This window comes from Salvia hispanica, chromosome 3 (genome assembly GCF_029641045.1).
Source record: "Salvia hispanica isolate PSC_SH4W2 chromosome 3, Shi_PSC_v1, whole genome shotgun sequence".
NCBI lineage: Eukaryota > Viridiplantae > Streptophyta > Magnoliopsida > Lamiales > Lamiaceae > Salvia > Salvia hispanica.
This window is the reverse complement of record NC_142694.1, coordinates 41,200,830-41,226,504: the sequence shown is the minus strand read 5'-3', so window position 1 is coordinate 41,226,504 and position 25,675 is coordinate 41,200,830. Positions and strand designations below refer to the sequence as shown.

Below are 25,675 nucleotides of genomic sequence, written 5' to 3'. Positions count from 1 at the left end.
TATGACCTAGATAGAAATTTTCTACCAATATGCAAGACTCTAACTATTTATTCTTTTTTTATTAATTTTGTATTAAAATATGTATCATCCACTTGTCAATGTTATTAGTAATGGACAAATTGAGTATCAATTAAAATACTACCTTATCCGCAAGCAAAGCCATTGTATAATCACACAAGGTCATAAATAGTATTCACTTCGTCTGTCATTAAATATGTCAAACTATCATTTAAAACTATCCATCGTCAATTGTCTTATTTCATTTTCACTATTTTTAATAAATAACCTCATCTTCTGTTAACTCATTTGACTCTTAGTTTTCTATCAAATCCCATCAAAATTTTCTTTACAATTTAAACTGTGTTCTGAGTAAAAATGTGACATTTAAACATAAATGAATGAAATACTATAGTCTATAGAGACATGCATGTAATATCCCTATATATACCAAAATGAAAATATAAATAATCCAAAATCTTTACCATGGGTAATTTTAGGATGCCTCAACTTTATCACTTAAATAGAGCCACATGCATTACCATCTTAATTAACTTAAAAATGTTAATAAATAACGTGTAAATCATAGATCATTCATCTCAAAGTAGTTACAAAATGGCAACACCACCGCAAAAAATGGCAAACAAAGTGAAACCAACCACTCTTTCTCCACCACCACTCTCACTCAACTCCGCCGCAAACCCTAAAATTCCACCACCATTTCAATGGTCAGAAATCACCGCCCAATAAAAAACAAATCCACCAAATTCCTATATAAACACCACACTTTCCATACTTCCCACTTATCATTTTTTTAATCATCTCTATATATATTAACCAAAGCCCCCACTCTCAAAATCAATACTTTCCCTATATACTTAGCATCAAAATCACATTTTTTTTAGTTCACATTTCTTTTTCTAATTTCAATTTGTTCAATTTTGGATACATGAAGAAAGAAGTTAGTAATTGTGATGGATCGGTCAACGGTCAACGCCCTCCGCCGCTGCGGACCGGCAAGGATTCCCACGCCATCCAAAAACCGGCGGCGGCGGCGAGGGCGCGGCAGCCGGTGATCATATACACGCACCCGCCGAAGGTGATCCGCGCGGCGCCGAACGACTTCATGAAGCTGGTGCAGCGGCTCACCGGACTATCGAGCGGCGACGACGGATCGCCGCCGGCGCCGGCGCCGGCGGAGGAGAATAATTGCGAGACGGCGGAAGCGAAGCCGGATCCGGCGATGTACGAAATGTCGAACGCGTATTTGGTGGAGGCGGCGGGAACGGGCGATTTCTTCTGCTCGCCGAGGACGAGCGCGGTGTTCGAGGCGGCGACCGCGATCTCGCCGTCGATCGTGGAATACATGAAGATGTATCCTGATTACTTGTGAAGATTGAATTGATGAATGAGGTGAAATTGTTTCATTTTTTTATATGTTTAATTATGATTTAGGTTTGGATTTAGGATAGTATAGATGTGATAAATTAGTTAGTTAGGGGGAAAATAAGTGCTTAGATTTTATTCTTTATTTAATTAGCCGTCGTTAGCAAATAAATGTAGCTATTGCTCTTATGAATCTATGTGTTGGCTTATCCGTAAAAGAGTCTCAATTATGTACATTTATACTACTCATTATATAATTTGTTGTATTGTCGTAAAGATATAAAAAATACTCCATTCGTATACAATGCATGTATGAGAGCAATTCCGAACTATTTTCTTGTGCAAGAAAGTGTCTCAGCCAAAATGTCAATTGCATCAACATAAGAACAATTATAAACAACATTTGGGCAATAATACTACTACTAACTATAGCATAAAATTAAACTGTCTCAAATCTAAACTCCAAATTAACATGATTTATCTATGGATTTGGCTCTAGTTGAAAAGTGCACATATGTCAAGGTAATATTCACGGTGTATTTCTATCTTGAAAAATTAAGTTTTAGTATATTAGAACTGGGCCACTGTCATTCCGGCCCACACGTGAGGGGGCATGTTAAATTCTCGAAATTCTGTCTGCTTGGTGATGATCCTATCTCTTCTATATAAGGATGGATAACACTCACCCCTTAAGAAGCCTCTAACCCCTTAAAAAGCCTCATAAGGGGAGAGTTATCCAAACTTATATAGATTAGATTGGATCAGATGTGGGACAAGATATTAGAATTTTAATATAGTATATTTTTAGCATTTATCAACAGTTTATCTTATTTTGAATCGTTGGAAAAGTTTTTGACAGAACCATATTACTACATAAAAATTGGTGGATATAAACATAGTAGTCTATATAATTGGAAAAATCTTAGATACTTGGATGGAATTTTTTGGAAACTACGTTGTTTACAGTTTCGTTGTGGAGTAATTTTTTTCAAAGAAAACACAGTTAATCGAGCTGGAGAGAATAGTAATGCAATCAATACATGAAAATGGCAGTCTAATACAAGCATGTTTCTGAAAGTTTTCTAATGGAGTTATACTTGCAGGAATTCCCCAACTTCACCACCACATTTACGACAAAATGGCTGCGACACCATCACTTACTAGCGAGTTAACAGAAACGATGCAGCTTAGAACTCTCGCTGCTGGCTCGCATTGTGTCTTGCCAGCTCAACCTATACAGAGATGAGCAAAATTCATATCAATTCACCACGTTGGAAGTGCAAGTTTTGGTGAGCACAGATAGTGATACAAGAAACCGAATAAAAACCCAACAGCATAGTTGACAGAGGGAGTATCACTAATTTCACAGCAACAAACAGTAGAAAGATAGTGTTACCTCAAAGGCGTTCTTCAAATGATCGAGCTCCTTGTCCAGATCATTGATAGCCTGATTATACGCCTGCATTGGTGAAGACTGGCTCGTGGTTTGAATCTGCAAATTGACCAGCCAAGATATGTCAAACACAAGAAAATCCAAGAACAGCCAGACTCACGAAGTAACCAACAACAAGCAAGTCGGGAGACAAATCATCGAATTGTTAGAAAAGATTCGCACTTTAGTAAACAGCAATGCTTCATAGTTACAAAACATTTCAATTTCAGATAAAATTCAACATATCATGCCAATAATTGACAAAAGAGTAAAAGACATTGCTTTAATCCCAAAACAGGAACACATTGTTCTAAAAACAATGCTAAACTTATATATTCAGATGAAATTAAACAGAAAAAAGAGTTTCTGTTCAATGTTACAAACTGCAAATTGAGATAAAGAAAATATCAGATCATCAGTTCTAACTTTACCACAATTCTGCAGAATTAATTCTGTATAAACAGCCACACTAAGCTAATCACATTGCCATTGCCTACACTAAACTTGTGAGCCATCAATTATGCACAACTCCATCAACACAGTTCTCAATAAGAGTCCTAAATTCAATTCAGTAAAATGTAAGAGTAACAGAGAAACTCAAAAAAGCACAAATACAAACCCTTATAAGGATTTTGTACTGAAGCGGGTGCGGCAGCTTGTAGCCAGCAAACAAAACGTTCTCGTCTCTGTGCAATTGCCTGATTTAGGGAAAAAATTAGGGCTTTTTTCACGAAATTAACAACGAAATTGGAAGTGTAAAATTCACATACATGCGTAGAATGTTTCCGATCGTGTGATCCTCACGCTCGACGGTGAACGTCGCCGCGTTGATGATCTTCGTGTCCCTCTCATACGAAACCCTTGTTCAACCAATTTTAAAAAATCACCACCAAAAATCGAAAATCGCAGAAATTGGGCAGTGCAATCGACAAGTAAATACACATATGCATTTAGAGAGAGAGAGAGAAAGAGTACTTGGAGACGCCTTCGGGGACGACGAATCGCTCGTAACGATCGGGGGCATTCATCTTTCTCCCTTCTTCTTCTCACTGTGTATTTCAGCTGAAATTGGGAAACAGGATTTTGAGGTGAACTGTGTAGAAGCATATTAATCTGGGAAAAGTGGGCTTATTAGTCGGGGAAATGGGCCAATACCTGGGCTTGCTATTTGAATAATTGGATACAACGTTTTTTATTCATTTATTGCCAACTCTCAAATATGCTATATAATCGTGCATGAATAGGAGTCTTACTTTTTCTCGGCATAGTAAAAGAAAATGGAGCACTTGAACATTTTCAAAAATCAAGAACTACGAGTTCACTACATTCATTTTGGGGTGACAGAGGGATCGTATTATTCGGGACGTTTTTTCATGCTTTTCTCAGAGATTTGAAAAAGGATGACATCGATGGGAATTACCTAATCTTTCCTTCTTGATGGGAAGAGCGTGGCATTCTTTTTTTCTTTACTTGGTTTTAAGAGATGGGAGTTGGAAAAAATTAGTAGAATCTGAATCTCATTTTTATACTCATATTGTAAAAATTTTAAAAGGAAATACTATGAGTTAACAAATTCATGGAATTGAGATCTACTTCGGTTTATAGTAAAAAGAAACCAGATTCCTATTAATGGGTTAACTAAAATAGCAAAATGATCATTTTGTTGATGGAGTGATAGAGGATGCTCAATACCTAATTTGTAGATTTATGCTGATAGTTTTTAAATTTGTCATTTGGTTATTAGTTGTTTAGATATGATCCTTTTGTAAGGAGTCTTTATTTATGTTTCTTATTTAATTTATTATAGTTTGTTAAGGGTCTTTTTTAGATCTTATAAATAGGCCTTTGTATTCGGTAGAAGAATTGTTCAAAAATATATTGAGATTGAGTGACTGTGACCTTTTCGTATTAGGAAGAGTGTTATCTTTTCTTTTCGACTTGCATACAAACAAAATTGTTTGTGAGTTTAATTATTCTGTTTTCTTTTATTTTTGGTCAGCCAAGTCAACTAATTGCAATCTTAACAAGAAGGGTATTATTAATTCTCATAAATTAATTTTTAATAGTTTATTTTTGACAGATAATGGGAATTGGAGAATGAAGAGTAGCTAAGAATACATCTGAACAATAATTGTTCAGTTGTTCTACTTAGCTGCACACAACTGGCCTTATTTAATGCACAAATTATGTAAAAGTCACCATCTTTATTCGGTTCATTTAATATTATTAATTAATTAATTAGTCCCACACGAGGAAATTAATGAGAAATTTCTCAGATATATTACCGTGAAAACATATATAGAGTCGTTGCTAAAAATGTTTGCACAAAAACTTTTATGTTTGATTTGTGATATATACAACTTAATTATCCTCTCTCATCGAGGTGATTTTTAATTAATTAATTTATTTATTTATAATCCCTCACTAAATTATTACTACTTCTACCCACCTAATTAAGCACTCGAAATATTTATTTCGATATGCACTTAATAAGTCAAATGAAACCAATCATTTTATGTCATGGTGTCGCTAGCAAATTGAAATTTTCCGACCACTAACATTTTTTTTTATTATTACAACGTTGGGCATATCACAATCATTAATCAGTGGGATTATTTTAGTTTTGTTAATTATTATGACGAGACGACAACTGCAAAATATTGTATCCAACTAATTCGAATACTTTATCATGAAATAAGATGTTTAAGCATATAATTCAAAGTAACTTGTGAAGCATTTTGGTCTTAACAATCGGGTTTACAACTTGCACAAGTATGTAAATCTTCAATAATTGATTTCGTAACTTAATTATGAGATAAAAGCCTAAAATCACTAAATCAAAATTACCATACATGTATGATTTTATATTTTGAGACAATGAGATATATCGAAATTGACAATATTTATCATTTTAGACCATGAATTTTGCATCAATTTTTATCTATCACTTGCTTTTCACAAATTAAATAATAATTTACGAAGCTTCACTTTTTCCGAATTTTAAATAACTACTTGAGGTGGAATACCGAAATAAATGGTGAGCTATAAGCTTGAAATTACATCAAACAAACCAAAATTAAAAGATGTTGTGGTGTGTGCATCACTTGCGCATCGCTTTGCCCCTATTACCTGAATTTTTTAATTGATTATATGCATTAAAACACGTAATAATCACGTCAATTTTGGTTTTGCAATAAATCTTCACTAGGGAAAAGTTATAAAGATCGAAACTTTATGATTGTTTCATTCAAATTTGAAAGTTATACTAATTACAAATGATCAAAAGTTCATATTTTAGCAACAAATTGATCATTTAAAATACCTACCTAAAAATCGTGTGATCATAAAAGGGACAGACGACTTCTTGGCCACGCCAAAAATGTGATGTAAAATTAATGTATTTATTGTATTTGAGCTGTCATTATTACATAGGAAGGAAAAAAATTGCAAGTTCGTGTTTTGTCACTCTTCCTTTAGTCAAACTGGTCCTTAATCAATACTCGTTTAACACCTCTCAATTTTTTATCTTTCTTTAGCATTTATGCAATGGAAAATTTCCCAACACACAATCAATCTTGGCAAACAAAGAGAAGTTAAATCTTATTTTAAACGATTTTGTCAAAAAAATGCGTTCGCACAAAAAAAAAAAAAAAAAAAGAATGTCGTGCAAGATAGTAATAATTTTATTAGGAGCAACTCCAATTTATTAATCCTTTTCCAATGGATTATACAATAGTAATTAATAAATATTTATGTGAATTGCTTGGTAAAATTATGATTTTTGTCGCATTTGATTTGCTGACTAGTGCGGATAAGTTTTGATAGCATTCAAATCTGAGCTTTAACTTTTTCTAAAATTTAATTAATTAATTAGAAATCGTTTTGCCAGAGCCTGCAAATCTTGTAGTACTACTATTTATTTATTAATCTCATATAAGTGCAATAATAATAATAATTTTAAAAACATTTTTAAATTGCGTAATTACTCAACTAATCTTCCTCGAGATCTGTTTTGCGTACCCGCAAAGATAAATTATTGTATGCGTACTAAAAAAAATTCACCGGCCAAACAAGGCAGACGAATTTAGGGCTAAGCAATTTTAAATAAGAAAGTTAAGTAATTGTTTTACTCCTGTTACTTTATTTTAATTTCTTTTGGCAAAATTGTTTTTCAAGGGGTGAATTTTGGACAAATTTTGGTTCATCTTAGTGCAATCAAAAGGAGGCGTAAAAATTATGAACTTAGCCTCTCTTTTTTTTCAATTTTTCCATGAAATATTTTATTTTCTTATGGAAAAATTATCTTAAAAATCATGAATCAAGTACTCCCTTCGTTCCACTCAAGATGACCAAATTCTTAAGTGGCACGGGATTTTAGAAAGTATTGTTAGGTGGAATAAAGTAGAAAATAAAAAAGTAGTTAAATATTTTAATGAGACAGGAGAGAAGAGGTTATTTTCAAAATTAGAAAAATGGTTATCCTAATTGGAACAAACTAAAAAAGAAATGGGATAGAAGGAGTAAGATTTTGATTTATCTTATAGTAATTTAAAAATAGACCATAAAAATCACGATTGTAACATTTTTTCTAATATTCCCATGAAATCTAATTCGGATAAAATTAATTGTATCCATTTGGCATCTGAAAAAATTTACAAGGATGAGACCGCCCAAGACACTTATATAAAACAACTCAACAATATAACCAAATTTTCAAAATCAGATGTACAATCATCGATTTTAAAATTAGGCGTTAAATCATGAATTTAACATTTTCTCAATTTCTCCATGGACTATAGTTTCGGATAAAGTTCTATTTAATGTGATACTCTAAAAAGTATAAATTATACAAGAACAAGACTAGTATATCATTTTTTTCTAACACATTTTGAGAAACAACTCAACCACATCATTAGTTATAAAGATGAACGCAACATATTGCAAACTTAGGTGGCGTTCGGTTATCATGACTAATCCATCTAGGATTAAGTTGTGAGATTATTTTAGTTGGAGGAGGGAGGCTATGACTAATTATCATGAGACTATTCATCTAGGATTAAGTTGTGGGGATCAATCTTATGAACCAAACATAATACATATTTAATCATGAGATTTAGTCTTGCCAACCGAACACTCCCTTAAAGAGTAGTATCAGAATATTTTCGACATGAGAAACTTAGCCAAAATGTTAAGCTCATGCTACAAATTTTAAGTTCTATTGAAGGTTAGTAAATCACCAAAATTTATGATTTTTTCGGATGTTTTAACTTTTTTTTAATAAGTAAAGTCATTGTTTATAATTTACTCGTGAATTTCGTTGTATTATAGACATAGTAATTTTTTTCTTTAAAACTGCACCCTTTTTTCACAGTTGTGCAAAAAAATGTCAACTTAAAAAATATGTCAACTAGATTATAAATTTAGACACTACACAAGCCCATATTTATTTATTTACGATCAAATAATACGATAATCACCATTGAATAAAAATGTGAAATTAAATAATAAATAATCGAGCAAATTTTTATTGAAATAATTATTTACAGAGACCAAAGCTTTCCATCATTTCTTCCAAAATTAAATCTTGGGGCATCAATTCGCCCACTTCCATTAAATCGGCCGCGTCACCTCAGGAAAACCCGGTCTAACTCGAAAACCCGGTTCTTCACTCATTCTCCACGATAACGGCGTCAGCGTCCCACCACGTCTCGCCGTCAGACTCTCTCACACACTCTAACGGCCTCCTAACATTCCTCACATCGCCAACCGTCACCACCCCGCTGACGTCATCCCTCACATACACCTTGCTAACTCCGCCGCCGCTAGCCAATCCTCCGCCGCCGCTCAGCTTCCACTCCGCCACCAGCGCCGGCACTCCGCTCCTCATCCTCCGATCGTATCCGCCTAAAATCACGCCGTCGCCCTTCGCGTTCCCCTCCGCCGTCAGCACCACCGCCGGCGCCGGCCAAATCTCGCCGGAGAAATCGCCAGATCTCTCCTCGCGATCGCGATTCCAGGTCGAGACTACGCTACTCGAATCGTAATTGAACAGATCCTCGTCGAGATCTAGATTAAACCCCAAGCTATCCCAGAGCTTGACGACGTTTTTACCGGAGGCGATCTCCGACCACGCGCCGCCGCCGCAGCTGCTCCGGCGATTGCGCTGCCGCAATTGACCGCTTCGGAAGCTGAGAATCGAGCCCCGCACGCAGAAATCTTCACCGTCGCGGCGTCGATCTCGATCCTCCTCCGCTTCCTGTTCGTCATCCGAAGACGCGACCGATACGGCGTCGTCTTCGTCGTCGCTGAAATCGAATTCGTCTTCGGTTTGGATAAAACAGGGTTTAACAGTGTGGAAACGGATGAAAATCAGCTTAATTCGTCTAATTAAACTGCTGAAAGTAGCGAAAATTGCGAAAATCAAAGCGCCGTATTTCCAGAAGCCTGGAAACGAGAAGAAACGGGAGATTGTTGAAGGATTTTGCAGGCATTTGATTCCTGCTTCGAAATCGCACAACATGTTTATCTCTGGAATTTCCATAGTTTTTTCAATTTTTTGCCGGATTTGCTTCTCAGATTGTGATGAGATTTACAGCTGGATGCAGATTGTGTGATGGAGATGAAGAAATTTGAGAAAGAAATTTGAGAAAGAAATTGCCTTTTTGTGAACTGATTAAAGAGAGAGAGGAAGAGAGTTGGAATGGTAAGCTGTATATATAAGAAACGTTAGTAGAGAGAGAGAGACAGGGTGTGGATAATGACCTTTTAAAAAGAAGGTTTGCTTGATTAATGATAATTATCCAACCCTCCATATTTAATTGGCATAACTTTTTTTTTTCGGTAAGAAATAAATCAATAATAATTTTATTTTTTTATTAATAATGTTCCATTAATTCATCGAATTCACATTTTATTATGAAATTAGTAATATAAAAAATATAGGATTGATATTTCAATAAAAAAAATTCATTTTTTTATCAATAATATTTTATAAAATTCAAGCGGAGTAAATTCATGTCAATTAATCATGGAAGGAGTATTGTTTAATTAAAAAGACGACTAGCAAATGGGGTGGTTAGATTAGCCATTATTAGTGTGGTGGAGATGATTGGATTATAAGATAAAGATTGATTATCTTAATTCTTAGTTTCAAAAACCAGTATGACTCGGAAAAAGGGAATCTTTAATACACAATTGCTTTCTAAATAATTAAATTTAGAAAATTGAAAAGTGCACTTATCTAATGGAATTATTATTTGGGATATACCTCATTTGATAAGACACTCCAACAATAGCTGTTTTAATAAATTTCCATGTATTACCTCATATTTTCATGGTAGTTAACATTAGTATATTTTTGGAAATGGCTTTGTCTTCCTTGTACTTACCAATCACATCCATGAAACATTCATTTACCCATCTAATTTTTTTTCCATATAAAGTAAATCTGTGCCTCATACTCTTGATTTACAATTACAGTATATTATAAAAAAATTCATAAATGTGGCATTAGAGTGAAATAGTTTTCAACAAAACACAAATAGGGTCAATGTTATTGATTTAACTACGTACAATCTCGAGGGTCGAAAAACTCCATTAAATTTGGTATTTGAAGTTCTAGTTAATCTTACAGTGCGACAAGTCGACAACTATGTCTCAACTCTTTGGGATTGGTGTTCACTTTCGTTGTACCACATCCATTATTGGAGACGAGCTCGTTTACTATGTCCGAGCTCTACATTTTTAATTCCTATAACTAGCAATTGTGAAATTCTCCATTGCATTAAAGAAATTTGAATTGATGAATAAAGCATTGATTATAAAATAGGGAGTAGTACTAGCATTATACATTGCTACATGATAGTAATAAATTAAATAATTTAAATAAAAAAACATTAATTAGAATACGTAATTACTTAATTAAATTGCCTAATGGAAAAAGTGCCAAAAAGAGATAGGAGTAAAATAGACTAACTCAGTCCTGAGTCAGCAGCATCTACAGGCAATACCAAATTTGTGGTTGCATTTTCTCGGTAAACAACTCACCATTACTCTCTCGCCACGTGTCGGCTTCTGGTTGCTTCGTAAGCCCACACATCTTTTTCCAATCATTTCGGCTTTTCTAGGATTTTCTAACTTGCTCTTTTTATGTTTTTGTCTTTTATTTTATTTATTTACATAGAAAAAACAGTGAAATTTGAAGTTTATACCTCTTCGTTAACTCTAAAAAATGTTACTATCGGATGTCCATATGATTTTCATATCCTTTATTTATTAACTCAAGTTTCCTAGATTAGACATGACTCGTTCCAATGTCATGTTTTTGGATTTACCTAGATTCAATAATTAATAGCCCTTTGTACATTAAAAATAGTCACATTTTTGAACGGCACACATTTAATAAGAAATTGCTAAAAGTAAGAGAGATGAGTAGAAAAAATAAGTAAAGTATAACAAGATGAGAAAAAGTAAGAAAAGTAAGACAAACTTTCTATAAAATTAGACTATTTTTTGTGGACATTCCAAAATGAAAAAATATATGAGATTATTTTCTATGGACAAAGAGAGTACTAAAAGGTAGTAATTTATACTCTCCTTCATAAAAATAAGGACATTTTGAGATGACAAATAAATTAATGCATAATTGATAAAGTAAGGGAGATGGAGAGAAAGATAATTAAAATAGTAAATAGTGAGACTCATATTATTATTAGTGTTTAATTATTAATGATGGTTCCTATTGATATAAGTTATAAATAAATTGATTTATATAAGTAATGAATTGAAGACAATTTTCTACAAATGAAAATAGACTACTTTTAAGAAACTGTCAGAAAAGAAAAGTGTCTCTATTTTTATGGAATGAATGGAATTTTATGGAATGAATGGAAAAAAAATTCAATTTTTAGCATTCTCGAGACAATTTTGATTTAATAACCAGACACTCTTAGCAATTTCAATCTAAAATTTTTTGCATTTAAAAGATCATTACAATTGACACTCTAGCATATTCGATTGTTTCAAGCTAAAAGTTTGTATGGTCAATTATGGATCAGATCAAAGTTGTATATCGTGTCATTGTTTACATCTCTAATCAAAATTGTTTACTTTACTCGTTTAAGGACCACTTTCCCCAAATTTTAAAAAACAACACTATCTAATTCATTGGTGTCATGCAATTTACCACAAGTAATTATTTTTCAACTAAAATAACAATTTTAGTTTTTCTTCTAAATTACACAATCAATAAAGGGTAGTATATTCTTTGAGTATAGTTCGAATCAAACTATATATAGGGAAGACTATTGTTGTTGTATGGTGGCTGCAATTAGTTTACTAATTCTACACTCTTTTAATCCCTTTTTTTTTTGTATTTGCGTGCAGTTCTTATCCACAGTTCAATCCCATCCATAGTGAAGGAAAAAATATTCGTCTTGGCATTGAAAGACTAAACTAATGGATCCATAATTGACTAATATTTCTAGAATTTTCAATTTCTTCGTGCCAATATATTACTCCCTCGTTCCACGAATAAAAGTTTCGTTTTTCCATTTTGTCCGTTCACAAATAGGAGTCCCGATTCATAATTACTATAAATGGTAAAGACACCTCACATTCAACTAACTCATCCCATTCACATATCATTTAAAACTAATATATACAAATGAGACTCATGTCCCACTAACTTTTTTCCACCCACTTTTCTTAATACCGTCCACAAAAAATAGATCATTTTTGCCATTTTGGGACGTCCACAAAAAATAGATCACTTTCTAAAAATGAAAAGTTTATCTCTCATACTTTTCTCACTTTTTCTTCCATCTCTCATACTTTACTCACTTTTTCTCCCTATCTCTCTTACTTTACCTACTTTTTCTCCTCCTCTCTCTTACTTTAACAATTCTACATTAAAATCAGTGCCGAACAATAATAAATCTATTGTTTGTGGATGGAGGGAGTATTTCTTAAAACCCGTGCCAGATAGAAATGTATCTACTATTCTTGGAGGGAGTACTACTAGTGTTTCAATTTCTTCCTAGCTAGACAACATTGAATTAATATGTCCGATATTTACTTATGGTTATTTTTAATACGAGTTATTATAGTTTATTATTTGTGCATTCAATTTGAAGTTTAAATTTTTATCTATGTTGTTAACTTTGAAAGTTTGTTTAATTATGTCCACTATCATTGATAATGTGAAGTTAACTTTTATTCAATTTTTTAATGTTTTATTTATGTTTGTGCTTTGTGTGGCATACCAAGACCATGACTATATAGCTTGACAATTTTGTGTAGTAGTAATAAGAATAAATTTGCAAAACAAAATGAAGAAAGACTATAAAAAGTTTGATTTTGAAAAATCATAAATTAGTCAATTTTTTATAGCCCATTATTCATAGTTCATACTAGTATTACTTAACATTTTCATCAACACATAAAATATAAATAAATTCGGAGATTTTACTATTTTCTTTCATAATTAAATTTCTAATTCTCTACTCAACATTTAAGACTATTCTAGCTATAAGCAGCATGACGAATTGTTAGTTATCAAACAAATTAATATAAGAAGTCAAAATAATAATTGTGGAGAAACGAGTTATTTTTGCCGTGGGGAGTTGAATTACGATGGATGTGCATGATTGAATTCCAAAAGAATTAATTATGAAAAGTCTTCAATTATTTTTGGATTAATGTCGCCTCAAACAGCAATCAGTTTGATTTTGACAAAGTTTCTCATTTTTTGCTGTTCAAAAGTGGAATTCTTCGACGTTGAAGTCAACAAAGGCTAATTCACATTTAACCATAAGCAAATTTACACGTAAACACGGTGAAATTAATTATAGCTAACTACATGCCATTAACTTGTTCAAACTCGGTTAATTTTGAAAAAATAGTCAAACAGAGTTCTTAATTTTTTCTGTATAACAATTTTTTTTGATACGCGATTTTAGTGTTCTTTTGTATGTACTCTTTGATTTTATTAGAAAATAAAATATGGTACTTCCTCTGTCAAAAAAATAGAGTAATTTGTGTATGACACGAGTTTTAATGTAGAATTGATAAAGTAAGAGAGAGAAAGGAAAAAAGTAAGTGAGAAGTAATGTTAGTGGAATGATGTGTAGGGTATTAGAGCATCCGCAATGGTCGGCTAGCGACCGGCTAGCCGATTCGTCGCGCTAGCCGATCGGCTAGCCGAACCATTGCAATCGGCAAACACGAAATCGGCGAGCGGATCGGCGTGGGCTGGCCGAAGCGCTGGCCGATCGGCTAGCCGCCATTGTGGCGGCCCGATCGGCCAGCGCCGATTTTTTATTTATTTATTTTTTTAAAAAAAAATCATATATAAATGCGATTTTCGTTTCATTTTCATTTGCACCACTTGTTTTAACGAGTTTTCTCTCTCTCTAACTTTCTGTACAAGAGCATCATCGAGCGATGAGTAACGCGGGTGGTAGCGGTAGTGGTAGTGGTCGGGATCCTGAGGAGTACGAACGGAGGATGAACGAGGCTATGGAGGCCTACATGAACCGCGGGATGGAGCGGTACATGCGTATGGTGGAACAGCAGGCGATACCTCGCCCTCCATGAGTTGTCCACCACCGAGCAGTGATTGATCGGGATCACGTAGCTGCACATCAGCGGCTGTACGAGGACTACTTTGCAGAGTACCCGCGGTTTCCCGCCAACATGTTCCGGCGGCGTTTTAGAATGCGCAGGGAGTTGTTTATGCGCATCGTTGGGGCATTGGAGCGTCAATATCTGTGTTTCCGCTTCAGGCACGATGCGGCTGGCAGACCCGGCCACACCCCTATCCAAAAGTGCACGGCGGCAATTAGGCAGTTGGCCTACGGAGGCGCGGCAGACATGTGGGATGAGTACCTCCACATCGGTGAGTCGTCAGCCCTGAAATGTCTGAAGGAGTTCTGTGGGGCGTGATCAGCATTTTCGGTGAGCAGTACCTTCGAAGCCCTACTCCCGAAGATTGTCAGAATTTGATGCAGATGCACGGGGAGAAGCATGGGTTCCCCGGGATGTTAGGAAGCATAGACTGTATGCATTGGGAGTGGAAGAACTGTCCGACTGCCTGGAAGGGGGCCTACACGACCGGCTACAAGTCAAAGAACCCCACGATAATCCTCGAGGCCGTAGCTGATTACCGGCTGTGGATCTGGCATGCGTATTTTGGGGTAGCCGGTCGAACAACGACCTCAACGTCCTGAACTCGTCTCCCCTCTTTAACGAGAAGTGCCAGGGCGTCGGTCCAGCCGTCTCTTTTGTGGCCAACGGCAACCGGCATGATATGGGCTACTACTTGGCGGATGGGATATACCCTCGGTGGCCGGTCTTTGTGAAGACGATCCGACAAACAAGTGATGAAAAGAAGGCCTACTTTGCGCAACGACAGGAGTCGGCGCGCAAGGACGTGGAGCGCGCATTTGGTGTGCTCCAGTCTCGATGGGCGGCAATTAAGGGCCCAACGCATTTATGGGATGTCGGATGCGTTTCCGAGATAATGTACGCCTGCATTATCTTGCACAACATGATCGTCGAAGACGAAGGCGTACAACTGACTAGTTGGGTCAGTGACGATGAAGCCGGTCCAAGCCACGGAACGGCCACCCCTAGTGTACGACAGGGGTACCTCTCGATGAAGCCGGCCGACTCAAGGAATTTGCCAACATGCGCCAAGTGGATACTCATATTCAACTCCAAAAGGATATAATTGAAGAGTTGTGGGCACGGAGGATTGCACGGCGATAGTTTTTTTTCTTTATTATGCATGTAATTTTTTTTTATCTATGTAACTTTTTTTAATACAATTAATGAATTTTTCCGTATATGTGTCGTAAATTTAATTCCGTATTTTAATCGTAATTTTAATTCCGTAAATGTAGTATATTTTGAATTGTTTTTACTGCGGCTGGCCTAAATCTGATGTGGCAGGTGGTTTTTTTAGTGTTGCTGACGTGGCAGGGGAGAGAATGGCTGGCCTATGGCTGGCCTAAGCACCATTGCGGATGCTCTTATTTGTTGAAAACTTTCCATAAATGAATGTGCTCTATTTTTTATAGACGAAAGGAATATTTTTTTACAGACGATAAGAGTATTTACAATGGAACAAAAAATTTGGGATGGACCATTTCAAAGATATAAGGGGATTGGGACCAGGAGGGTTGTTAGACCCGACCTGAATAGCGGTCCAGCATCGACTGCGGTCCACGAGATATTTTTATATTTTTTTTATATAAATCCAAAAATATGTTTTAATTACATTTTTTTTGCAAAATTAAGTAAATTTAAATTGTACCATAATTTTTGGTGAATAATTACTATTTTTTTAGGAAATTTTGGTTTTGCATTTTTGGTATATAATGATTGTGACTTTTTGTTATTTATTTATATTGAAAGTAAATATTATAGTATAAAATTGTATAGTAATTAGAAATTAAAAAATAAAATCATACTATGGTACATTATGGCATAAAAAATGATTAAAATGATAACACTAGAGAGTTAGTGCAGGGAATAGAATATGTGGAGAAGGGTGAGTTGTGGACTATGCAACTTATTAAAATTGGACAGTCACGAATAATTTCAAGTAGCTATCGATGATGTGATAGGTGCATCAAACCACCTTGTTCTACTAAATTTATAATTACTTGTCATATTTGAGAAATAAAATAAACCTAACAATAAATGGTCGGAGGAATAAAAATAACATACATACTCATAAATATATGGTGGAAAAAAAAGAATTATGTCATTGTCACTATAGAAATATGCTTACTCCACCACCATTCATTCACAATTTAGTGCTAGCACTCTTTGTTTTTTACCGACCAATTAAATGGCCGGTGATAAATACTTGCATAAAATATCAGCGATACAAAAATTTCACAAAACTGAAATTTATATGTAACTACAATATTTTATAAATTCAGGTTAGAATACAATAATTAAAATATGCATTTTTCTAATATGCAAAAGTTATTGATATAACACACTAAAATAAAGACTTCAATTACAACTTCTTCGAAGAGCTTTTAATAAGTCGCAACAAGAAAAGCATTAAATATACATAGCTTTCTCCAATAATAAGGTTGTCACTTTCCAAATTCCAAATCTCATTACACCACGAAAAAGCCATTTTAACCATTTCAAACACATGTCGTCTCTCTCACAATGCAAATACAAAGATTGTGATAAAATCACAAAGGGTCCATTCCATACACAAAATTAGAATTAAAACTTAGCAGCTTTGATATTTAGTACCACTTTCATATTGTTAATTTATTTTTTTTCATATTTTTATGCTAGGAAATTCATCGACATAGAATTTACGCATTATCAACTGATTTTTCTGTATAATGATTTTTCTGAATCTTCCCGTTCTCCACTATGGAGAATATTAATAGAAGAATGGGTAGATAAATAGCCACATGGGCTAAAAGCCGATGGGCTCATGACTTCATATGAGTATAGCCCAACTATAATTAACTAACCCATATTAATCTAATTTTAGCCCATTTCCTTTCAGAACTTACATGGATTGATATGAACACCGGATAATCTCTAAGCAATTCTCTTCCTAGCCTATTTCATTGGAGACATCCATCAGGTTACAACGATCCTAGTTTCGATTTGACTAAGGTTTCGGTGATGGAGATACAATCTAAAATGAATCTAATGGTGCAGCCTCTACATGTGGGATTCACTTCAGACAGAGGAGGAAACACCATTGATGTGGATTGGTACACTACTAAATAAAACACTTCTTCATCATGTAAGTAGATTCAATCCCTCCTTAAAAATCTTCCTTTTTCGAAGATTCTATGTTTGATCCGTATCCTACATGTATGGGACGACAGCATTACTGAAACAGCAGAATAAAGGTTCTTTGATTCCAACGTATATAGACGAACTCACTAACATGCTCCAAAACGAACATAGCGGTATCCATACCATGCCATCTCAACTCAATGTGTTCAGTTGGTTTGCAACATAAGGATCACATTTCAGTAAGACATCAAAAACACCATTTTATATCACTCTATAACGTACAGGTTTGACAAGCAACAAGCGTGAATTTATTTCGAAATAAAAGCAAACACCAGATAATGACTAACTACACTTGATATACATACAAAGTATTGATTTATTGGATCATCACTAGATGTAAATACAAGCATCCTAATAGTAGTAGCAATGTGAGGCTCACTCATTTTTCTTAACAACTAGAACATGGCATTTGGCATTGTGAACACAATAGTCACTAACACTTCCAAGAAAAGCCCTGTTCAAATCCACACCAAAATGAAAATATGCAATAATGTTACAACGCATGAAAGGGTAGTAAGTACTCTTCTATATAAGTAAGAACAAGAAATGAAAAGAAAAAGATTTTTAAAATCTAACCTCTGCAAACCTCTGCGCCCATGGCTGCCAAGAACAAGTAAATCTATATTGAGCTTTTCCACAGCTTCACATATGACTTCTTTAGGTTCTCCAACTTGGGTAATGGTTTCACCACTTACCTGAACAAACACCAAATCTAATTTCCGGATAAACCATGACGTCTACATAATTTAATAGCCGAATTTATGAGAAAACCATGAATCATAGTCAAATTCTGATCTATCCTGCAACTTCAAAAACTATGAAATCTAATATTTTTCTCAGTTTTCCCGTGACCAAATATTCCAATTTCCTATTTGTAATATGTTGTTGATCTAATGTACATGTGTGATTTGTTCTATATGTATAGAAAAATGATGTCCTCATATAATTTTCAGGATACTACATTAGATACAATTTCACTCAAATTAAAATTCTTAATAGTTTTTAATTATGATTTCTTTCAAGTTGTGGGCAATTTGCTCTATTTTATTCCCATTTACTACTACTAGCATATTGTCAAAAGCATAGAACAAAGAAGTACAAGTAGATATTGTGAAGTACCCCATATTTAGAACAAATGCCCTTTGCTTTCTCCAACAAAGCTTCAGCAATCTTCCTATTGTTTTCTTGCAAAGAAGTAACTAATTCAATAGCTGCGAACACAAATAAGAATTCATCAGATAACAATCAAAACAATGTAGTACTCCATCTATTGTATCCATCTCACAATAGATATTGTATCCATCTCACAATAGATGTGAGACTTTCTTTTTTTAGTTTGTTCCACGAAATATGTCATATTTCTATTTTAGGTAAAAGTTCTGTTTCACATAAATATGAAAAATATATTTTCTCTCTGTGTTTAAAACACAAAACAAAATCTTTTAAAATTTCGTGTCGTCTAGAAGTGTGACATCTTTTATGAGACGGAGAGAGTAATAAATAATTATTTATTTAAGGGAATAATGAAGAGAAATTGAGACAAAGAAGTAAGGAGACATACGCGCGGCTCCATACGATGAAGCATAGAGAAAACCGAAATCGGAGAGGGATTGAGCAGTGAAGACGACGAGCTTCGAATCTTCTAGAGTTTCTAGAAGGTTCTGGAGAGTCCACTCGAGAGCGTAGAGGCTGAACTCGCTCTCGTCGATCGCCACCATCACCTTCTTCTTACCTCTTCTGCTATTTTCCATCTCTTTATCTTTTCTTCAACTCAACTCTCTCAAATTAAAATTTCTATTTCTTCTCTACGTAGAAGGATTGTGCTAGAATTTAAGGTGTGTGATAACATTAAAGTATTTGTCGGAAAAATAATTTGATATTTTGATTATTATAGTGTAGAATAGGCTGGAAAGAGCTACGTGTGATGCTTTCTTGATTTCTTCTGGAAATGTGTATAACCGCACTACGTGTGAATCCAATTTCTTTTATTTACCTAAAATATTTACAATAGAGTAAGAATAGCAATATATAAAAAAATCATGGATTTTAATTAAATTTTTATATGCTCCAATTCTAAAAGATCAACAGTTAAATAATACGGATTAGTAATTTTTAGTATTTCTTTTTGATAATGAAATATTCACATATTATATTTAAAAATACTGTTGTTGATGTACATATATTTCAAATTGATAATGTGATTATACTATTTGTTAATCATGTTGAGAAAATGATAAAATCACATGCATGCAATTGTTCATGTTGAAAAAAATGATAAAATTCATATACAATTTCGTTTATAAATGTCACAGTAGGGGAGTAATCAATTGTTAACCCATCATATAAAAGCTATCTACAACTAATTTAAGCCCATAGGATTTTAGAAAATGTGTGGTCTACAATTTGCCACGTGTAATTTTCGTTTTTATTAATTAAATCGAAAAAGATAAAAAAAATCTCCAAATTAGGGTTTTGGATGAAAATGTCAATATAGTGTTCTAAAAATATCAACACAATGCTTTGAGAATGTCAACTCATTCCTTATATTGACATTCTACATGTATTATATTGACATATTTTATATAGTATGTTGACATTTTTGCTTGTACGAAAAAATTTAAAAATTTTGAATTTTTTTTCAAATTTTGACGTCGGAACATATGCATGTAGGATATCGTTGAATCCTTATGAAATTATCTTTAATTTGATATGTTTTATGAATTTAAAGTTTTGAGATTTCTTTTAAAAATTAGTTATAACTAAACATGTAGGTAATTGACATTAATACCCCTATTGATATTTTTTGGAATTAATCCTATGTCTTTATTGACGTTTTTCGTTGATCATATTGACATTTAGAGATTAATGATCTAAGCCCTTAATTTGAATATCTAATGACTATTATTTAGTTGTAGTTCGCAATTAAGTTATGAGTTAGCAATATAACATTCCCCTGTCACAGTATATATAATTTCACTTAAATTATTTTATTATAATTTTTGAAAAATATTAAAATTATGATTTTTTCAGCTAATTATTAAAGTTGCCGGACAGAGAAAAAACCAAAATTCATAACTTTTCTGGCAGTTTGTCCAAATATATAAAAATAGGAGTAGCTAAATAGTTCTTGTTGTTGTAGACTTGTAGTTGGAGATTAAATTCAATTACCATAGGAATTAATAACCTTTTTAATATATATGGAAAATCTATTAATATCATTACAAATAGAAGATGCAACAATATTGAACCAGTGTTCCTTTCTGTTCTTTGTCTCTCTGACTAGTGACAGGAAAAGAGTGACGTTGGCAAAGAATACTAGGATGCAAATGAATAAATAGTTTATTGAATAAATAAACTAATATTATTAAACCAGAGATACAAAGACAAACACATGAAAGCACAACAGCATTACAGTTAATTGACTATGTCATAGTAAGACTTAATCATCAGCTCCTCTCCTTCTTCAACACTTTAGAAATTGCTCGAACCGTGCAAGGAGAAGTCCGGCAGCAGCCACCGATCAACGACGCTCCAGCATCCCGCCACCTCGTCGTGAACACCTCAAACTTGTCATCATCAAAGCATTTCGATGGCTGTTGAAGAACGAACAAGATAACAAAGTCAGGATAATCTATCATTTACTTCGATGGACTGATTAATTTCAATCTTGACTGATCATTTTTCCTTGCGAATACTCATTCGTACGACTCAAAGTAAACGCATATTACACTCACCAGCCATTTTTTGGCAATGCCATCCCATATCTCACCACTGTTGGGGTAGACAACTATGGCCTTATCAGTATGCTGCAAACAAACACAAGACGGGCATTCAATCTCCATAAAACCGGGCGTTTTCAACTCATTTTCACTCAAAATCTTACCAGCTTGAATCTCTGGATGAGGCTGAGAACAAAATGAGGAGGAGCACAGTTTATGCCAACAGCACCGACTCTGCTGCTCTTGTTGATCACGTCGAGGCATTCCTCGAAGCTCTCTCCCGAGGGGGCATTCTCCCCATCAACAGAGCTGAAACAGATCCAAGATGGGATTGAAACGCCCTCTTCATCAAGCAACTCTGCACATGCCTGGTAGTCAAGGTAAACATCAGTGGATTTCGAAAAGAGAAGGCTTTTGTAAGAAAATCGATGCTTCTAAGCATACCTGAGCCTCTAGTTTGTTAGGAATGGTCTCAAAAGCAAGCAAATCAGGACCTGCTTCGACAAGAACCTGCAGACGACGTCTATGGAAGTCCTTCAGCTTCTCCAAATTAACATCAGGGCCATAGTTCCCACTAAGGAAACAAGCATACACAGATCAATCAGATAAACAACGCCCGTTATCTTGCAAATGCTGTTATAAAGATTAGATTAAAAAAGTCAAAAAATCAACCTGTATTCGGAGCCATCAGCAAGATAAGCACCATAGCTTCCAATTGAAGCTGCAACTAGAGCTCTGTTGTAGTTATTTCCAGCTCTCCTCTTAGCTGAGGTCCAAAACTTATCACGAGCCTCAACTGCAATCCTTACACTCGTTGTAAGAAGTGATTCTGCTTCTTCCATCGACAATCCCCTCGACTGGAATCCTGGTAAAGTAGCCTGTTCGTTGAAATAATTGCTCAGTATCATATCATTGGTGTGAATATTTGCATAAATTTGTGTAAAAGCAATGGCAGAAACCTGATAAGACGAAGTTACTATAACATCCGCGCCAGCTTCCAGATACTCGAGATGCACCTGAAATTCATTGCAAGTTATGAGAAACAAACCACTCTTAGTTAATGCAACATAGATTTATCATTTATGAAACAATGGCTGATTTAGAATGCTCATAAACATATAATCAAGCATTTATCGTAATCCAGCACTCTCTATTCAACAAAGTAGATCTATATTTCTACTCATCATCGCTCAATTCCTCCATCCACCAAAACCAGCAATCATCTCTGCGCCTAATCATTCAATAAATCCATCATTGCAATAGCACAAATTTTAATGAGTTCATGCAATGCCAGTAACAAAAACCACGATTTCCACAACTAATTGCAAAACATCTTCATGAAATTCTTAACAACAGAAACTAATCACAATTAGGCATTACTCCAATTTCTGCAAAAAAAAAAAACAAAACCGCGTGCATTGAGTGCTAAGAGTACCAATTCAATCCCACAAATCCATCGATCAATAAGCCTTAATCAGCTGGAATCGCAAAATGCATTATTTGTAAAATTCTCAGCATCAAAAACTAAACACAATTTCTGCAAAAAAAAACGAAATTCCGTGCATTGCACCACAAATTGATGGATCAATAAACCTAAATCAGCTAAAATAGCAAAATGCATTTCCACAGAAATACCTTTTTGATCAAATCAGGGCTCTTAATGAGGCAGAGCGCGCTCCACAGAGGATCGTTAATGGAGGCGCCGTGCTTCTCCAGCTGCGTGGCGAAGCCGCCGTCCACGACGGCGCACCCCCCCGCCTTCGCTATCAAATCACGCAGCGCATCCGCCCTCAGATCTCCCTCCCTCTCTCTCCCCATCTCCCTCTCTCAAAACTCAAAAAAAAAAAACCAAAATTGAAAGCTCTCAAAATGTGGGGAATCGGGAGAGGAAACGAGCACGTTAAGTAGGAGTAAGTGTGGGGAATTAATTGCTGTTTTTGATGGGAAGAAGAGAAGCGGAGAGAGAATGAAAATGGCGTTTACGTGTGAAGGACGACGATGAACGCGGACGGTTTTGTGCTTTCACGTTCATATTTGGACTGAATTTGAGCTTTATTTATGAACTTGGTCAACATTTTCGATTTTACCAACTCCCATTCATTCTTTTCTTGTAAGCTTAATTTTTAATACTAAGTCTATTTTCCACCAACCTATATCAAGAATTTTTGAATAAATTGGCAAATATATAGGACTAGGTCCTTATAAATTATAAGGTCTTTGATTTAATTCCCCACTTGTTGAAAAATGTAAATTCATGGATATGTTTATAGTGATTTTATGAACTTTATAGGAGTACTGAGTATGTTTTAGAGCTAGGTAAAATATTCGAAATCCTAAAATTTGATATGGATTAAATCAAATTTTTTAATTCGGTTCAGAATTTTCAGATTTTAAGTTCGGATATGTTTAAATCTAAGGTAATCTGAAATATATTTATATACTAGTATTAATAAAATATATTATAATTATAATCTAACAAATATAAAATCGAACAAATTTATTGGTGTTTGGAAATTAGATTTTTGGATTTTGATATTGGATTATCCAATTTTCGGGGCTTTGTTATTGAATTTTCAATTTTTTGTTCTATGCAAATTTTTATTTTTCTGGATCAGATTTAATAATTTGGATTTTGGATTTTTAATGAAAATAAGATTTTATTGCACTCTAAAAATGGAAATTTCACCCATATAAGGATTTGAGATCATATGTTGCACTCATAGAGGAAAATGGTCCATTCACTACGAGTTTTCAAGATCAAATGCTTGCCATTAATACTACAGAGTTTTAATGGTAAAAAATATATCTCATCTATCTATAAAAGAAAGTAGTCTTAATTTTTCTTTATTGGAAGTTGAAAAAAAATTCTTGTTCCATTTATAAAATTAAGAATATTATCCTCAATTTATTAATTTATTCATCTATCTATAAAAAAATAATCTTAATTTTTCTTTATTGGAGGTTGAAAAAAAATCTTATTCCATTTATATAAATTAAGAATACTATCCTCAATTTATTAATTTATTTACATATTTTGTATAATGCGAACCACTTTTTTAACCAAACACGAAACCTACTAATATACTCGTATGATTTCATATCTCAAACTAGGAGTAATATCTTTGCAATATCCCCAAATCAGTGTTACCTTATCCTACAATTCATTTTTATGGAAATAAATGATGTACATATTTTTTCACTAAAAACACTGTATGTGAATAATAGCATTGTTTAATTCAAATGACATCCAATTTAACGGCGATCTATTCATTGCACAGCCGTCCCTACAAATACAAGAATTTAAAGAATGGTTTATTTTTATTGGATTCAACTAAAATATTGTCACTAGATCTGGATATTCTCTGACTTTGAATATAAGGATAAGAATAAAAAACAAATATTATTAAATTAGAAATTTCCCACTCCATAATGTCTATCCTTCATTTATATTACTCCTCACAGTATTCAAGTTAACTAAATTATGTATAAAACTTTTTAGGATATATCAAATTAAATGAGTCATTTTCTTATTTTTAAAATTTTACATCATTTGTTATTATTTCATCGTTTCTTTGTTTTATTCTCTATTTTTCTTAAATCAAAAGAAATAACATCGATTCATTAGAAATGAAAAGGGGTACTTTTTTTCTTTTCTTTTTTCTTTTTGACAAATGGAGTGAAATCTAAGAAACAAATTCCTCATTTCCGGCAGTCAAAATAATATTGAAAGAAATCAAACTATTATTGTTGAGTTAGGACTTAGCTAGGTTAGGTATAATACACATTTACTTATTCAAAACAAATATTGAAGTCATACCTAAAAGTACACGAGGGTTGGTGGCTCTATAAAACATAATTTTTTGAATTGGAATGAAATAAAACTTAAACCCACAAAAAAATTGTTCCTCGAGTTATTTTTTTGGTTTATTGTTTGTGGGAATATAGTACTACTACTATATGGTTAAGTGTTGGTCACCTATATATCCAGATATAAAGAACATGACCATGATTAATTTACAATCATATGTTTGACCAATCGAAACCTAGTCAGAATGATCTGACAAGATCCGCTTACATTTGATCAAATTTTGAAATTATGCTTAGAAACTTCTAAAATTGCTACTTTCTTATAATTGTCATGCGTATTATAATCATGCAATGGTTTAGATGGTGTAGTTCAAATATACTCCCTCCGTCCCACGTAATTTTATCCAGTATTCCATTTTAGTCTGTCCCACATAATTTTACTCATTTTACTTTTACCATTTTTGGTAGTAGACCTCATATTCCACTA

General features: G+C 33.9%; 5 protein-coding genes across 5 annotated transcripts; 1 reads left to right on the top strand and 4 right to left on the bottom strand.

Moving 5' to 3' along the window:
* The first annotated feature begins 738 nt into the window (after positions 1 to 738).
* LOC125217014 (uncharacterized) lies at positions 739 to 1,601 on the top strand. Its single transcript, XM_048118832.2, has one exon. The coding sequence runs from the start codon at positions 947 to 949 to the stop codon at positions 1,388 to 1,390; it is 444 nt and encodes a 147-aa protein (XP_047974789.1). The 5' UTR covers positions 739 to 946; the 3' UTR covers positions 1,391 to 1,601.
* Positions 1,602 to 2,396: 795 nt separating this feature from the next.
* Positions 2,397 to 3,932, bottom strand: LOC125215388 (DNA-directed RNA polymerases II, IV and V subunit 11-like). The gene is made up of 5 exons (XM_048116791.2): positions 3,791 to 3,932; positions 3,586 to 3,675; positions 3,435 to 3,513; positions 2,780 to 2,875; positions 2,397 to 2,615 (listed from the first exon to the last, which is right to left on the bottom strand). Exons 1-5 carry the CDS (start codon positions 3,841 to 3,843, stop codon positions 2,571 to 2,573), a joined length of 363 nt encoding a protein of 120 aa, XP_047972748.1. The 5' UTR covers positions 3,844 to 3,932; the 3' UTR covers positions 2,397 to 2,570.
* A 4,380-nt stretch (positions 3,933 to 8,312) lies between these two features.
* LOC125211447 (uncharacterized) lies at positions 8,313 to 9,509 on the bottom strand. The gene has a single exon (XM_048111245.2). The coding sequence runs from the start codon at positions 9,354 to 9,356 to the stop codon at positions 8,481 to 8,483; it is 876 nt and encodes a 291-aa protein (XP_047967202.1). The 5' UTR covers positions 9,357 to 9,509; the 3' UTR covers positions 8,313 to 8,480.
* An 8,333-nt stretch (positions 9,510 to 17,842) lies between these two features.
* Positions 17,843 to 19,519, bottom strand: LOC125215574 (universal stress protein A-like protein). Its single transcript, XM_048117029.2, has 4 exons — positions 19,224 to 19,519; positions 18,782 to 18,873; positions 18,239 to 18,357; positions 17,843 to 18,116 (listed from the first exon to the last, which is right to left on the bottom strand). The coding sequence occupies exons 1-4, from the start codon at positions 19,411 to 19,413 to the stop codon at positions 18,038 to 18,040; spliced, it is 480 nt and encodes a 159-aa protein (XP_047972986.1). The 5' UTR covers positions 19,414 to 19,519; the 3' UTR covers positions 17,843 to 18,037.
* Positions 19,520 to 20,983: 1,464 nt separating this feature from the next.
* HMT-1 (Homocysteine S-methyltransferase family protein) lies at positions 20,984 to 23,446 on the bottom strand. Its single transcript, XM_048116041.2, has 7 exons — positions 23,017 to 23,446; positions 22,341 to 22,397; positions 22,054 to 22,259; positions 21,826 to 21,955; positions 21,546 to 21,749; positions 21,397 to 21,468; positions 20,984 to 21,255 (listed from the first exon to the last, which is right to left on the bottom strand). Exons 1-7 carry the CDS (start codon positions 23,197 to 23,199, stop codon positions 21,109 to 21,111), a joined length of 999 nt encoding a protein of 332 aa, XP_047971998.1. The 5' UTR covers positions 23,200 to 23,446; the 3' UTR covers positions 20,984 to 21,108.
* Between the last annotated feature and the right edge of the window lie 2,229 nt (positions 23,447 to 25,675).